Source organism: Lipophrys pholis (genome assembly GCF_963383615.2).
Source record: "Lipophrys pholis genome assembly, chromosome: 21".
In the NCBI taxonomy this organism is placed as follows: domain Eukaryota; kingdom Metazoa; phylum Chordata; class Actinopteri; order Blenniiformes; family Blenniidae; genus Lipophrys; species Lipophrys pholis.
Genome location: NC_137649.1, coordinates 6,069,979 through 6,086,461, shown reverse-complemented (window position 1 = coordinate 6,086,461; position 16,483 = coordinate 6,069,979). Strand labels below are relative to the sequence as shown.

General features: G+C 42.9%; 1 protein-coding gene across 3 annotated transcripts in view; it reads right to left on the bottom strand.

Annotated features, from left to right (window-relative positions):
- The window catches only part of vta1 (vesicle (multivesicular body) trafficking 1), a 58,024-nt gene that overhangs the window by 26,497 nt on the left and 15,044 nt on the right, over positions 1-16,483 (bottom strand). For all 3 annotated transcript variants that reach the window (XM_080490889.1, XM_080490890.1, XM_080490891.1), the window contains exons 2-4: positions 14,092-14,186; positions 9,916-10,043; positions 2,623-2,698 (exon numbers count right to left, since the gene is read on the bottom strand). In XM_080490889.1, the coding sequence (XP_080347015.1) occupies positions 2,623-2,698; positions 9,916-10,043; positions 14,092-14,186 (299 nt within the window). The remainder of the gene's footprint in view (positions 1-2,622; positions 2,699-9,915; positions 10,044-14,091; positions 14,187-16,483) is intronic.

The following is a 16,483-nucleotide window of genomic DNA, read 5'->3' as shown; positions in this document are numbered from 1 at the left end:
AATCCCCCACAGATGCCAAGTCTGTGTTTATTTGATGGTTTGTGGAGTTCTGACACATAATCATGTCCACCCAAAACACACTGATGACTCGATGCTATTTAAATAACAAAACCAAACTCGCATGTTGCGATTGTGTGTGTGCAGTAGACTTCTCACAGGGAACATTTTTTTTTTTGAAACAGGGTCAAATATCTCCCCGTCGTTTTTAAAAAGTTTCCCGTCCACACGGCATCGGTGCAGGAAACATCTGCCTCTACGCGACACCACGAAATTGACTTAAAACTGTAGATGCACGATAACTATTGGCCTGATATTAAAAAAAATAAAATGAAGTCACAAAGATAAGTCAGATAATGAAACATTACGACAGTTTTTGTCGATAACTCGATCCAATTCTAAATAACCAGCATTGCCTTCATTTGGCCTATTTTCAGTCTGTTTGTTTGCTCTGTGCCGCTGCTGCCTGCTGTTGTCGCTCGCACTACGTCATATTGGTGCCACCTCAAACATAAACATCACCGCTGTAGACATTTTCCACTATGAGAGAGAAGAACACACGGAGCATGCCAAAATCCTCGCATGAGAGAAATCGATCACCTTATTTAACTATATATCATCAGGAGCTTCTGCAGCCCGACATGAAGCATGTCGTTTGCCATTGCTGTTGTTAAGTGACATCATGGAGGGGGTCGCGGGGTTAACGGGTCAAGAGGTGGAGGAGATGACATCATCGTTTCACGCAAAGGTGCATCTTGAGAACTCGTTCTCAAAGCAACACTGCTTTCAGGCTCCTAAAGCGCCGTGTGAACGATTGGCCCAAAACGATGAGACGGCGTCGTTGTATGGACAGGGACTTAACATCACACTAAAGATTCGTCTTCACACTCCTCACAGTGAGGCGGTGATCGAGTTTCTTCCTGAAAGACTCTTCAGTAAGGTGAATTCAGGCCAACGTGGTGAGGCGGAGGTCATGGACGGAGTATCTACACTGTGACTATAGTATGGATGCAAGTCATTCACGGCGCGTCGGATTTACGCAACAATGCTCACCTGTTGGCTGCCTCCACTCCGCTCAGCCGGGAAGCTGCTGAAAAACCTCTTTTTACAGAGTGAAACTCAATCAGAGCTGACTGCGCGGCGGCGGAGAACTCGCCACGGGCCGCTCTGAGGACTCTTTGTCCGACAGCAGACTCGCTATGACTGTGTCCGTCAGGCCGCAGTCAGCGAAACGGCGAACTGTATGAAGCCAAGTGTCCCGCTGAAGGTTTAATGGCTTCTGAGTGACGTAACACAATGTCGGGACAAATCTGCAGTGTGCCGTACATTTTCCCTGCTGATGGTGAGCGTGTGCAAACTTCCAACTGGACGCGTCACTTGCACATTTCTTTTCCATGTCAGGAGTTTTATCACACATAGTGGGCTTATTGGGTCGTGAAAATGCAGTGGTTTTTGCTTTTTGGGAATGAGAATGAATGCATCATTCAATCGTCTGTGAGGAAAGAAAATAAATCACTTTCCAAGAGTAACGTCAGATCTGTTGATTATTTGTTTCGGTCTCTTCACGTGCAGTCATAACGTCTCCAGGAGCATCTTTAACTGTCAAAAACGTCTTGACATGAGTGGATGCGCGTGTGGTGGCGCCTGAAGGCCCAGCTCCCTCTGGCTGAAGAAATTTGTTTCGGCTGTGCCAACCGTCCTGGCCGAACTATACGGGTGCTCATCTGCCGAAACTTCTGCACTGCCGTGTGCTGTTTAATCATATTTAGCTTGTAACATCGCTACGGTACAAGTGCCGCAGCGGAGTGTCGGAGTGCAGGCTTTTACATGATGCCCCCTGAACGCATCACGAACAGCTGTCAGCTCCTGTAGTTAATACCGGACCAACATCGCGCCCGGACAAAAACTCTCTTTTATTACTGAAACAGTTCAGAGAAATGTATTTCTGAAAGCACTGGAGGCCAGAAATAAACTGTGCAGTTGAAAAGTTTAAACGCCGCATCACAGACGTGTGGCTGCTGCGAGGGGGCGTGGCCTGCGAGTTCGGCAGCTTCTTATCGGAGTATAAACAGTCCTGCCGAAAAAGCTTTTTTTTGCGGCAGCTGGCTGACGTCACTGCCCAATTTTCTTCTTGTTCTTATGGATTCAAAAAGGGAGGATGCAGGGGCCTTAAGCCCCGTATGTGGCTGCTTCTGCAGGGAGTCTAAGCGTGTATTTCCAAGCCTAAAATGATTCTACACTCATGCTTACAAAAAAGAAAGAAAGAAAGAAAAGGATATTTCTCATCCATAACTTTAAATATGTGAAGGCTATTCAAATCAACAATTATAAGATTGCCCGCTTTCATTTTTTGTCACAATTTACTTTATTATTTTATGATATTTTAGTGAAGCCGTTGATGAAAATCCTATTATTAGTGAGTCTTTATCTCCTTTTTGTGTTTCAGTCACAGTACAAAGACAAGAAAGTAAATGACCAGCTCCAGCTGCAAAAGACAAAGTGTTTACTCGACGTTTGAAGGATTCATTTATTCGTTAGACAGAGATTATGCCACAGTGCCAGCAGCATCTTGTTGTTTTTTTTTTTTTTAATATATATACATAAATTTCAGAGTCTTTATCTTACCTCCTCTGACAGCTCCCCAAACACAGACAGGACATCCAGCAGCAAACTGGCTGTGTAGAAAGACTTGATCATGTTCCTGGAGGGAGAAGACGAGTGCAATGAGGAAGTATGTGAAGGAAGGAGGTAAAGAGGTATAAAGGAAGGATTGGGTCATGAAAGAGAAACAAATGGGGGGGGGGGGGGGGGTTAGTTTATCTATTTAGAGCCAATAATGTACAATAAATACATTCTCTGTTTGTGATTTATTTAGATTTTCTTGACAGCTTAATCTGGAAATTACATATATATTTTTTTTAAAACACCCTTAAACTGGGTTAATTTCTTCAGGAGCTGTGAGTGGCAATAAAAGCCTTTATACCCGCCAAAATAATACCAAGGTAACGCAAAGGGGCCATTCAGACATAAGGCCTTTCACAGTGCTTTCCAAAGAAATAAAAGAAACACATAACAACATGTCCACATCCTCCTGGGACTTGGTAGTTTCATAGTCGACCGTCACTGTAACAACGATCCAACTTTATCGTCTGTCGTTGTCCGTGTACTCACCAATGTTAACATTTATAGCCTATTGGTTTCTGAAACGAAAACGGTGCGTTTTCACTTTAAACGTCGTGTAAAGGGAACCTTAATCAAAAGATGCGTCAAAGTGATCCGGTCCCCCTTAACATTTGTTTAATATCAAGTCCATTGTGAAGACTAGTGAGGATGCAAGAGAAAATAAAACCCATCAGCTGTGGAGCCCAGTCTTCGTCTCGGTGCACATAATGGACAATAAAACCAACGTTTTATTTGCCACTATTCCACAGATCCGATTGGTTCTGTCCTTCACTGGCGGACCACAGATGGTTTGTTTCTACATAACTGCTGGTGAAGAGTTTTTCTAAACCAAAGATTAGAGCGAACACACATTTATCTTCCCTCTGCGGATCTAAAGAACCAAAATACCCTAAAAGCCCGGAAGATAGTGATTTTATATTTTATTTTTGAAAGCTTGTTTTCACCATACAAGACAGTTCAAAAACTACCGTTTAGGAAGGCTTTACCTCTGTGATATTGATATTTAAGCTTGTAATCCATCAGGCCCTGTTCACCTCCAACCCGGTGATAATTACAGCTTAGAGATCGTTCTTCTGTGAACTTGCTGACGTTCCTGCAATTCAGTTCTCGTTCGGAAACTCATCCTTGAATTTTAAAGTGGAAACGTCTCTCTCTCTCTCTCTCTTTCCAGCCTTCGTTTTATCAGCTGCAGAGTGAACTTTACCTTTCACGTGGGAATAAATGGACGACTGAAAGAACTGAGTGTAATTGGTTGGACAGAAAGTTGTTAACGTTAACACTCGACGTTTTGAGGAACGAGAGTGCGGCTTGACTGACGCTTTAGAACTTGGAAACCATGAAAACACAGTTGCATTTCTGATGAAGTTAACTCAATTGTTGATTTGATTCTTTAAAGCAGGGGTGTCGCACACATTTTTAGTCCAGGGGTCACATGAAGCCCAGTTTGATCTTGAGTGGGCCAGACCGTGTGCCAAAACTACCTTTGAATTTAAACTTTAGATTTTTTCTTTGTGTGGCACAGAGTATATGTGATGAAAATGTCTATATTTTCACAAAACAATTACTAAAAAATAATGAAAAATCACAACGTAACGACAATTTCATTGATACTTTCTGGTGCAAAATACAGTGAAATGTCCAAAAAAAAAAGAAGTGTCCTGTAGCTGTTGCATTGTGGGTATTTTTACTTACTCACCCTGACAGCATGGCTTTGACGTTAATACTAGTTTGCGAGTCTTTATGGCAACATCAGTGACGTCTCAGCTCAGGTCTCAGTGTTGTGTTGTTTTAAAAAGATCAATATTTTACATTTTGGCGGGAAACATTGGTTTTGGTCCATGAGGCTATAGCTATAGCAACAGTGTATAAACAATTACAGGATTACAAGATGGCTTGTTCTAGCAACGGCCCCTAATATGTGGTTTTAGGTTTTCGATTGTCCTGATTGAAAATGTGCTTCAAAATCCTAACAGGTGCTGTGATCAGGGCACCATGAATTCTGTGCTGAATTACGTCCAGGGATGCGGGGTATTGCCAATGTCAAACTGGAACAATAAAAATACATTATGCTTGTATTGTGCAACTAATGGGAGTTGTAGTACCAGATACAAGCAGGTATTGTGGTTTCCATTTGAGGTTTCTTACCAGCTTGGAATTGTTTGTAGTCAACTTGGGTATTTTAATAGTATAATTATTCACCAGCAGGTTCTGTATTGATGTTCCAAAGGAAAATAGTGTCAGAAGTTGTTGAGTAAGCGTTTTCTGTCCCATGGAGTCTAAATAAAACTAATTTAGCTGGATAAACAGGTGACATTATAGTGGTGATGTGGTCAGCACAGTCACCTCGCAGCAGCAGAACCCAGGTTTGATTCTGGGCCAAGTTTTTCTCTGAGTACTTTGGCATCTTTCCACAGTCTGAAGACATGCTTGGTGACTGGAAGCTGGCTGTGGGTGTGGATGAGTCCCTCTGTGTTACTGCTGTGATGAGCTGGTGACCTGTCCTGTGTGCTCACTAACTTTCACACTTTGTCACGACCTACACATCCAGATAGAGCAGGTACGGCAAATGGATTGAACAATGGATTGAAAAAAAAAAGGGGTTATTGGCTGATTAATTATAAAGTACTTGAGGCCATTAGAGATGGCCACAAAAGTTAGTAAAGAGAGATTATAATTAGAGTTTTCATAGAGGTTCAAATGCCACTACTTACAGGTCACTGCTATCGGTCTCAGAGTGAGGGCGATCCTTGAATGAAGCAGCCGAAATGCACTCCATCCATCTTTTTATTTTGAATTTTTCTACTACTACTCGTTCATCCAAGTGTCTGCGCATGAAGGTAAAATGACACAGAATTCCACACAACTGTCACTGTCCTCACAAATTTATCATTTACATCTCAGCAGTAGCTACAACTTGTCAAACCCTGAACTCGCGCCCTGTTTCAAAGAACTTGCTCTCCAAAGTCTGGAACAAAACAGCCTCGGATTATAGTTTGTATGACTGTACTTGTATCTTTGGTTGCTATGGTAACCCTGTGTTTGGCCAGACTTTGATGGGATCATTTGGAAATGAGGCAGATTGAGCTAAAAATGGATGGATGGCAATACTCTGACGCAGCAACCACAAAGTATCACACAGTTTTTGAAACCTTTAAATATTTAAAGAACTTATGTCAGTTCTGTCTTACAATAATAGCAAAAACGGGGGAGTCAAGAATTTTCTCAGATCTTGTAATCGCAGACGTTACATTGACGTTTATTGGTTTTTAAACTAATATACTTGGCACGGCCCAGAATTACCGGCACTGGGTTCAAATGAATGAGCTCCTTGTGGCACGGAGCCTCAACACGTCGGAGGAAGTCTCATGTTTCAGCAAAGTTTCCCATAAACGTTCACCATGTGGCGTGTGTCATGTTCTGCCTCCGTTAACATGCCCCTGTATGTACGTCCATGTGTATGTGGCTTGTTTGCATTTGTAAGTGTGTGGCTGTGTGTACAGAGGTGACACAGCCCGGCTGTGAAGCCTGGGTTCTATTACCAGCGGGCAACTCGTAAACCTGTTTGTGTTCCCTTTTCGCCGGAACAGCGGTATTACGTGATCCGGCTGAATGTGCTCGCTGGACACAGGGAGCCTCCGAGCATTTATTTACAGCATAAACAGTCCAGGAGAAGGTGTTGCCTGCTTCCGTTCATCTTGCACAACCTGCAGCGAAGGGGCTCACCCTTACTGACCGGAGGGGAAAGGGACCTTCCTGTGACGGAGGTCACCTCATCGCCCAAACAAAAAAGGTTAAGGTGGCATCTGCAGAGTTCATCTGAAGGACAAGTTGAGTATATTTTTGACTCGAGGAGCGGTGGGAAAATAGAGCCATTCCTCCTGTTTTGTCCCATGGAATAACTAATTACCTTTATCAGTTTTGGCACCAATACCACTTCCTCGGTAAGAGAGTACACACACACACACACACGCACACACGCACGCACGCACGCACGCACGCACGCACGCACGCACGCACGCACGCACGCACAAATACCCCATGCCCTGTTACAATTCATAAAAAATATTTTATTTGCAGAAGTCCAAACAAAATGACCACATTTAATAATAGTAGAATTAAAAATTACAGGCGAATAATGTGACGATAAATATTCAGTAAGATTTCCCAAAAACACATTTACCATGATTATAAAGAATAAAGAAAATACTGAATAGCTGAAACATCGACAACAGTGTCTTTAAAGTATAATAAATTCATGAAATGGCAAATTCTGACGAAAATGAAAGAAATGCCAATTAAAATCAGTCGGCTGAAACTTAAAGAGGCAGATTTGGGTTTGAAGCTGATCTATGTGGCTTCTGCCACATGAACCCAGAAAGTATAAAATATCTGTACTTTTCTTGCCAAGTGGCCCAAAAATGTTGGCAAGACATACAAGATGGGCTACTCTTAAATATTACGGGTCTGTCCAAAGCTACTGCACAAAATATTCTATTACAATACGCCAATTTTACAAACGAAACACATTAATTATATTTATTTGGAAATACTGTATCTACAAAAACAAATGGAAAAAGGAAGTTCTGTCTACTAAAGTTTTCAAAAACAAACTTTGTGTATTTGTCTTCTCTCACTGTGAGTCTTAAACCTCCACATGCTGCACTGTAGCACAGGAGTGGAATGAAGGGAACGTGCTGTCGTGAAAAATGAAGGAATCACTAATAGGTTTAATAATGCCTACAAACAGTATGCTGCTCACGTGAATTAATGTCGGGCTGAAAAAAAACTCCATCGATACTCCATTACTGACCGTTTTAAACTCTTGTTCTCCGTCTGGTTTTCATTTACACGTCTCGCTAAAAGGTTAAAAGTTCTGCTATTAATATTTAAAAGCTGTGGCATTAACAGCGGTTTAAGACACACCCAAATGACAGACAAAAACACTCCTGTTAAAACAGTCTTATCGGGTTATTTTCCATATCAGACCCTCTTCCTCACATTAGATTAAGTGAATGAGGTGGTTCCCTAATCTGAAACAGCGGCGGCTGTGCCGATGAAGCCAAATGTTCTACTTGTATAGAAGGAAAACCTTTGTCGCAGTTCCCAAGACTGTCCGTCGGACAAAATGCCACTCTGGGGTTTGTAAATAAAGTTTGAATTGACGCAGGAGATTTGAAGGGCGTGTTTTGGGTACTTTGATGACGTGAGAAAAGTCCGGGTTGATGGGAAAGGATGTGCACTGAAGATCCAGCTCGGTAGCTGCCCCGCTAGAAAACTGACAGGCTGTCTGGAGGTCCGACTCACACAGACACTCCAAGTTGTGGTTCACATTAAAACTTTAGATTTCGTCCAACAAATCCAAATGTTTTCAGTCTGGCTGAATGGTTGCTTTTAGTTTTTTTATTTGTCGAAGAGATACGGAGCGACAGAATCAAACCGCACCCGCTAGAGCAAGGGCGGGGGATCTTGAGGACGTCTTGAATGTGACGTTCGCAATGCGGCACTACAGGGGATGCCTTGAACAGAAGCACAAGAACGAACACGGGAACAACAAATTTCTGTTGTTTTTACCAACATTTTCTGGCTCAGTTGCTTGAGGTTCAATTCCCTCCACCTCACGAGTCCATGTGTTGACGTGTCCTTGGGGGTCGTTCTCAGAAAGTTGAATTTTTAGTGACGCCGAACACCGTGATCGTGTAAACGCTCACCCGAAAAAATGCAAACCAACGTTTTCCATTTTCACTTTGAATGTGTTGTTTTGTAAACGGGGCCTTAGTTTTGCCCCCGACCTTTCCACGTTGTTCCGCCAGTATATAGTATCCTATAATACAGCTGGAGTGGACAAGGACAAGCCCGCCTCCGGACATGGTTAGACATTGCTGTGTTTATCAGAAACCGCTGAATAAAAGGCTTTTCTACTCACTCTCCTATACAGCTCGGTCAGCCCAAGAGCGTTTCAGCTGTTAATAGCAGCAGACTGACGGATCCATGGTTCAAGTGTATGTCTCTTCTTAGCTCTTGCTTGTCTGAATACTGAGGCCTTCAGATCTCAGCCGCGAGAAAGTTTCATATCCTGAAGAGGTTTTGTTACTGATGCTCCTTTTCATACGTTGTGGGATGTTAAGTTTGTATTGAAACCAAATGAAATATGCTTGTCACAGAAAAATAAAGCAAACGCGGTAATAGACATCAGCGTAAGCAGCTTGTATACAAGAGATGAATGGATATATGGAAGACACTAACAAGAATAAGGGGGAGATAGATAGAATGCGGATTGATTCTGAAATTCTGTCTACATCAGCGGACGTGTCAAAAAGTGCCATGATGACATTGGAAATTGGAACTTTAAAGTTTTTCTTTGGCGCGGCACAGATTATACTTGATGAAAATGTCCATATCTTAGCAAAACCAAACAATTTGTAGCGGCGGCTGCGGTAGAGCGGGTGGTTTCTTGATCGGAATGTTCACATGTGGAAGTTTCCTTGAGCAAAACACTGAACCGCAAACTGCTCCCTGTGGAAGGACTGAGCACCTTATGTGGCAGCCGTCTCCATTGGTCTGTGTGTGAATGTGTGAACGTGATCAACAAAGTAAAGCGCTTTGAGGACTCCTCAAGCGGTGGAAAATGAAAATCCATTTGATAACTCCAGAAAATGACTACAATCTCAACATAAAGCCAATTTTAATGAAACCTTTTATAATACAGTGAAATGTCCAAAATATAGCTATGGCTGTTGCATTATGGGTGTTTTTACAAACATGCTGTGTCCATTACTTCTTAAGAAATGCGTTCAAAACGAATGTTTTCTTTATATTTTATTACCATTTGCTTGGATGGGAGCCTCTTGCGGGCCGGTCTTGGCTGACGGGCCTCATGTTTGACACCCCTGGTCGAAATGATCAAAGCTGAAATAAACTGCCTGGTGCTCCGGGTCACGACAGATTGTATTGTGACTGGCTGGATGCAGTTGTGGATGAATTGCATTCTGCAGCCCACAGCTCCCATTTGTCCAGCAGTGGTCATGTCTCACCATTTAATATAGGAAACATTGGCAACCGCAGTTTTTACCACCTTGACCGACCTTTCTGAGAGAGTGACAGAATGAGGATAACGCTGACAACCGATCCGCCCTTAAAAGGCCTTTTCCATCTTCAAGCTGAGGCCCATATCATGATGTAATCAACCAGATAGAACCACAAGACACAAACAGAAGCAAAACGGTGTGGGTCTCTTACTTGTGGAAGCGTCCCCCTCGGTCCTCGTTGTCGGCGTAAAGGAACATTTTTAAGGCGTAGTTTTCGATGTGGGCATTGCCGACCACCTCCTGGCTGATTGAGTCATTGTCACCCAGGTCCTTCTTCATCTGCAGGACAACACAAACACATACAATCCAAGAGTGTATAGTAAAACAACATCAAATAGTCCAAACAGCTTTACTGTGTTAGTCAAGGGACTACAATTTGGTGTGGCCATATTGGTCGTCATCGACTGGGGCACTTGATTGATTTCACTCCAGCAATCCGCAGTGTGGTTCCTCCTCCATATTAAATACTCTCTTCCTCTGTTGGAGTCCAGAGGGGCTTTAGGTTTCTGGTAAAAGCACTGGAGGTGGATCAGCCTGAATAGACACACTGTTCACCAAGCAGACCAGCCAGTGTGTGTGTGTGTGTGTGTGTGTGTGTGTGTGTGTGTGTGTGTGTGTGTGTGTGTGTGTGTGTGTGTGTGTGTGTGTGTGTGTGTGTGTGTGATTGCTGAAGGCAAGTAAAATAAAACCACCAAGCTGAGTGCAAGATAACAGGAGGACAACTATCGTGGGAATATTCCGAAAACGTGAGCTGAACAGAGATTCCAAACGTCATTCTCCTTTCCCTCTCCGAGAGCTCAAACTTTGAGCAAAATTAAAATATCGACAACTTTAAAAACTGGTGCGGGTTCATTCCTCTTCCATCATTTCATCGAGTATTTTTAGAGCTGAAGCTCCGAGGTTGCAGCAGCGGACAAACCTCTAAATTTAGCAGCACCGGACTGGTAACTTTTGCAGATTTCCCACTCTGAGCCATATGAAACTGATTTTTAAACAAGCCATTTTCCACCGTCCCGGCGAGAGCAAAGCCTCAGAGAGTTGAGCCGGCGATGACAGTGGAAAATAGAATTAATGAGTCCAGCATGTATTGTACGCATGAGCCAGGTCATCAGGGGAAAGTGGAAAAAAAAGAGAAAGAGCGAGAGAGAGAGAGAGAGAGAGAGAGAGAGAGAGAGAGAGAGAGAGAGACTGCTGTGGTCTGTTTCCTGACTCATTGATTGTACAGAAGTGACTCACAGCTACCGGCGACAGTTCGTGAAGGAGCAGAGCGCACAGAGGAAACCTCAGGATGTCCTCAATCGGAAAACTCCACTGAACTTGTTTGGTCTTCGTCAGCAGGCAGAGGCTCCATGTGACACTGGAGCAGATCACGACACGCGTCGCGGCTAACGAGAGCTCACACGCGCATCAAAGCGGCGGATGTTAGTCAAGCCGCGCATCCCGACTGCGTGACAGTAATGAACATCCCTGAGGCCCCTGTAAAACTCAAGGGAGGACTCCGTTTCATCTCAGTGCACGGTTGCGCTTAATTGGCGCCGAGTGATCAATAAAGTCGGGTCCAGCATCGCCGTGGGACATCCCAGGACCCCGCCTCCTCCCCGTCCTCCATCAAGACTTCGACCTGTTCTTGTTTGTCTTTTCTTGTGAGCTGCATTATCAAACTACTATCATGATCCCGTTTTCAAAAACCAGCCGACTCATCAAGATTTGCCTCAACAGGCCCAAAGTCACCGTTTGTCACTTGTTGACTTTAAGCTTCAGAAGTCTGTATATGTTATCTCTCTCCAGTCGCTTCACAAGAGGCTCATTTGTCCGCCCCTCGCTGGGATGTCTCGTCTCACCTCCGCCCCCCTCCTCATTACAACAAACCCACAAATCTTAATTAGCTTGTGTCCTGATGGCAGGCCAGAGAGCTTGGACCTTATGCGAGCGAGCTTTAACAGTCAACAAGTGGCCCCCTGAACACAGATGGGTTCCATAAAACAAAACCGTGTAAAGTCTGACGTGTTGGTCATGAATGTCACACTTTTTAAAGCTCACGTATAATATTTGTGTTCATGTTATTGAGCGCCCCATTAGCTCCTGACTTACAGCAAGCACTTATTGCAGCTTTGGCGATCAAGTTGCCACTTCTGCATTCTTGTTGGGGTTTTGCGTTCACGTTGGATCTTTTTTAATCGAAGGAGATGCCATCAAGTGGCTGCTTTGTTATCGAATTTGTGGTGCAACTTTGCACTCCTCGTGGAGTTCTGCATTTGGGCGCCCGCTTTTGCGTTCGAGTTGGCACCTTTCCAATCGTATTGCAGTGTTTGAATTCACGTTGAGCTATTTTGTGTGGCGGCGTTTGCGCTCGTCCTGCAGCCTTCGTATTTGTGTTGAGTTTTTTTTTTCAATGACCTCAACATTTGAATTGCAGCTTTTACAACCGTGCTGTGGCTTTTGCATCCATATTGCAGCCATTGCATTTGCATTGACAAGCAGCACTGTGCACAGAAAAGTGGAAAAGAGCATGCTACGGCTTTTTGGGGGACTGGCAAATTTTAGTTGGTCTGCAGATTCCAGTTGTGTCCTTTGCTCTTGTGTCAAAGGCATTTTCCTTTTCATTGGCGCTGTGGCTTTTGCCCACGTGTTGCAGCTTTAGTCTTGCAAGCTTGTCCCTTCATGGGAGCATTCAGAACCAACATCCAAATGGCATAATACACATAAAAAGAGAAAATTTCCCAGTATTCCCACCAAACAAATAACTTTGACAAAATCATTTTGATTTATCTTCCAGGAGAATATTTACACTTTAGGCCAATGTAGTTTAGTTTAGTCTTACATGGTACGAAGGGTCATCATTCCTAGTTCAAGATGTCATGGTGTACCAGTAATGTTTTCCCGGTGTCATGCTCACATTGGTCGTAAACGTCTTTTGATACTAAATTGTTTTAAAGGGAGGACCTTTAAGGGTAATATTCCTCTGCTTTGTCTAACCAATCTCTAGAGGTCGCTCTGCACCATTCCAGACACACTGGTGCTCCAGCAGGCGACTACAGCAGGCAAACGTCACAACGTTTCTGTGCGTGGTCATTACAGCAGCGATGGAGCTCCTCTGTTTGTTGTTTTTTTTATAAGAGCCATTTATCCATGTGCTCCTGTGGTGGAGGAGATAAAACAGGCCGGAGTTGCAGCTGTGTTCAATATCTACAGATAGAAGCGGCCGTGAGACTGTCAGCTGAGCCATGGCGCTCTACAGAAGGCCATTAGTCATCATGAAGCGTCGTGAAAAATGTCACCCGGGTGAACCCCAAACAAGATTCTCGACACGCCTCCAGCCACATGTGCTCATGTTTAATATTAACGTGGAGTAAACTTGTCAAGAGCTCGACAGTATGACCTCTGAAATGATGAATGACTCCCAGACGTCCTCTGACAGCTTCCCTTTAATCATTTAAATTGGCGTTTTGTAACCTATGCTTTGGGAACACTTTTGGGGGCCTGAGATTTAACTCCCCCGGGGGGTGTTGGTGCATACATTCTGCTTTTGTGTTTTGTTGATAGGAGGTAAGTCGAACAACATTTGGCTTCATTGTTATGTAATAGCAGATAACACGTCAGAAAAGGGTCAACTGCCTTCATAAGAGGCCATTTGAAAGGTAAGAAATGTGCCTGGAATCATACAGCTCATTGAATCAACTCGGGATTCTGTGAATGCTGGAAGCATCCACCATCACTGGTACTTTATTGATATATTTTCACAATAACTGGTACTTTAGTGAAACTTTTCTTAACTTTTAGAAACTACCAGTCCTTTATCTTTTCTCAAACTACGAGTTTAAGAAGTTTAAACTTTTTGAAACAACCAGTCCTTTAACTTTTTCTCAAACTACCTCTCCTATGACTTTTCCTTAAACTACCAATCCTTTAAACGTCCATTTTTCGAACTACCAGTCCTTTAATTGTTTTTTTGACCGGTCCTTTACCTTTCCTTAAACTACTTCCTCTTCAATAACTTTTTCTTTAACTAATAGTCCTTTCATTTTTTTCGTCAGCTTCTTCCGCATTTGCAGTTGAGCCGTTTTTCAGTTTTCAGCATTCACACTGGGATTTTCTTCAGGAAATGCTGACGTTCTCGTTAAGTAAAAAAGAAAGCGCTCTCCTAAAGCCCACTCGGTGATCTGGTACACCGTGAATGATGAGTCATGCCCCGACCGAGTGTCCCAAGCAGCCCCCACAGAGAAGTAACAGCCGTCTGAACTCTCTCGTCCTTAATCAGAGGAGCTTCTCCCGGCAGCCCCGAGGACACCCTACAGGGAGGAACGGCACTGAAGCGAGTCCAACTCACCGACTCCAGCTGGTCCATGAGTTTGACCAGGAACTTTCGGCACTCCGGTGTTTTACTGTCCAGCTTCATGCCCGTCTGCATGGCGTAGAGCCGACCTGCAGCAGAGGAGGAGAAAAGATGAAAGGTTAGAAGAATTGTACCTTTTTTCTTTTTTTTTTTTTTTACTGCTCAGTTAAAGCCCATTCCTCTGCAGCCTGGTTCGAACGTCTGCCCGAGTCATGTGGAAGAATCATCAGGCGGTGAAGTTATGGAGTCTTGACAAGCACAAAGTGTTTTCTTCTGCTCTGGACCAGGAGGGGGGAAAAAAATAAAAAATAAAAAATGTTTCACCTGACCTCCAAAAAGCCGAACTGAAGAAGGTTTCACATCACGGCTCCAATAATAACAAGCCCTCATCTGTCAATTAGCTGTGTGCTCAGCTTCTTATTTTCACGTGGTGAACCACCTCATAAATGTAAGACCGCTAACTCGTACAGCATTAGAGAAAGGCCCACTTCATTTAGGTCGTTTACAACTCGATGGATTTATTGGCTGAAGAAATCTCCAGAAATAAGCAAAGCTTTATTAATGGAAAGACCTTCTGATTTTAATTTTAAGTTCATACATAAAAATCAGAACATAAGTATACACAAGTATATTTATACACAATCTTAAACCTGTGTTAAATACCTATACCCCTTATGCTGTAGTGTATAGAAACTCACTCATACATCACATGCATACAAAGTTATGCACGAAAAGGAGTAGGAAGAAGCAAAGCTGAGGAATCATTTTCTGACCATCTGATTAGAGAGAAATTAATTTGTACTTTAAAAGAACAAAGTTGAGATTAGGGACGCGTACCTTTCACATTTGAACAGATACAAGGTAGCTGGGAATAGATGGCGGTACTCAACAGTACCAAAAACATGCGTCTCCCGCCCCCATTTACCCAGACACGGAGTGTTTTCGAAAAGCTGTGCTTTCAGTGGCTCCACGTACCGTTTTGGAAAAACGGGACACCCGAAACGCAACAAAAGTTTTGTACTTTCACATGAGGACTTTGATGAGGATTATCAGGCAACATCAGATTACTTGTTAGAGGAGCAGCAGCATGGACAGCAGACCAGATTTCTACCTCATCTGAACTCATGCTGAACTGGCCCAAACACACGTCTGTGAAAGGTGCCATATAAATAAAGTTCTATTTATTCAAAAAGTTTTACATGGATGACATGGGAAAGGAAGAAATATCTGTTTTGTTTTTTTGAATACTGAGCGACAAACAATAATTAGCATGATTCACGATTATCTATGATATTTATGAACTAAAGAACAGGTTGAAGCTCATTCTGAATGAAAATTTTCTGCTTTTTGTTTTTAAATCAGTAAATATAGATTACTCCTACTACTAAGTGCTTCTATAAAAAGACTCAGACTTGCAAAGGAAAAACTTCACTACAATTAGAAAAGGAACCCCTCAAAGACACTGGTACTACTGGGTCCAACAGTAAAGGTGCTTTCATCCAATAACATTATGGAGCTGGTCAAATACATGATAAAGATCTAAAGTTGATTAGATCATTTGTTGGTTGACGTTTAAAAATCCCAGAAAACACAAAAAAATAGTCTCCCATTGAGAAAGAGCCAAAACAATATGACACACGAAAGATAATCAGTTCATTATAACAAGACAGACAGAAGGAGAAACAAAAGATTCAGCTGGAACTGCAGATAATTCTTCCCTCATTTCATCATTTGCTATGTTGTTTTTCAAGTCAGTGCAGCTGTTCTGTTTTCTGTTTGTGTAGCTTTAATATTTTTTGACTGAAGTGCCACCAAAATGTGACATGCGGCTCCGCGGTCTGGCTCCGCCAGTGACTCATAACCACGTTCATCCTGGGACATTGCTCGTAATTAGCTTACATAAGGACCTCCATTTATTATTAGTATTCACTCACTCCCGACGCTGTGATGGCGCTCATTAATTAAACAAAGCTCAGTGTGGGAAATGAAGTCACTGACCATTTCTATGGCGATAGGTGGAGCTCAAACCAGCAAAACACGCTTGAATAAAGAATCTACAACAGCGAGAGGAGAATATTATGACTTGGACAACAGGGTCTGTGTCGGACTAATAAAGCGGATAAAAGACCTTTGTGGTGAGGTGAGTGGTTGAAGCCACAGGCCGGCAGCCCACACACATTATTCATTCACATTATGAGTTAATTACTGTTGAGATCATAGTTAGCTGATTGTTTGAAAAATGCTTTCAGAATAATGACATTGCCTATAATACACTTCTTCCAAAAAACAGAGAGAATAAAAAAATGATTATGCATACCACGTATTGTATAACATGATTTTTCACATCATATATTATAGCAGAAGAATGCCGGGAAATGTGGAAGGA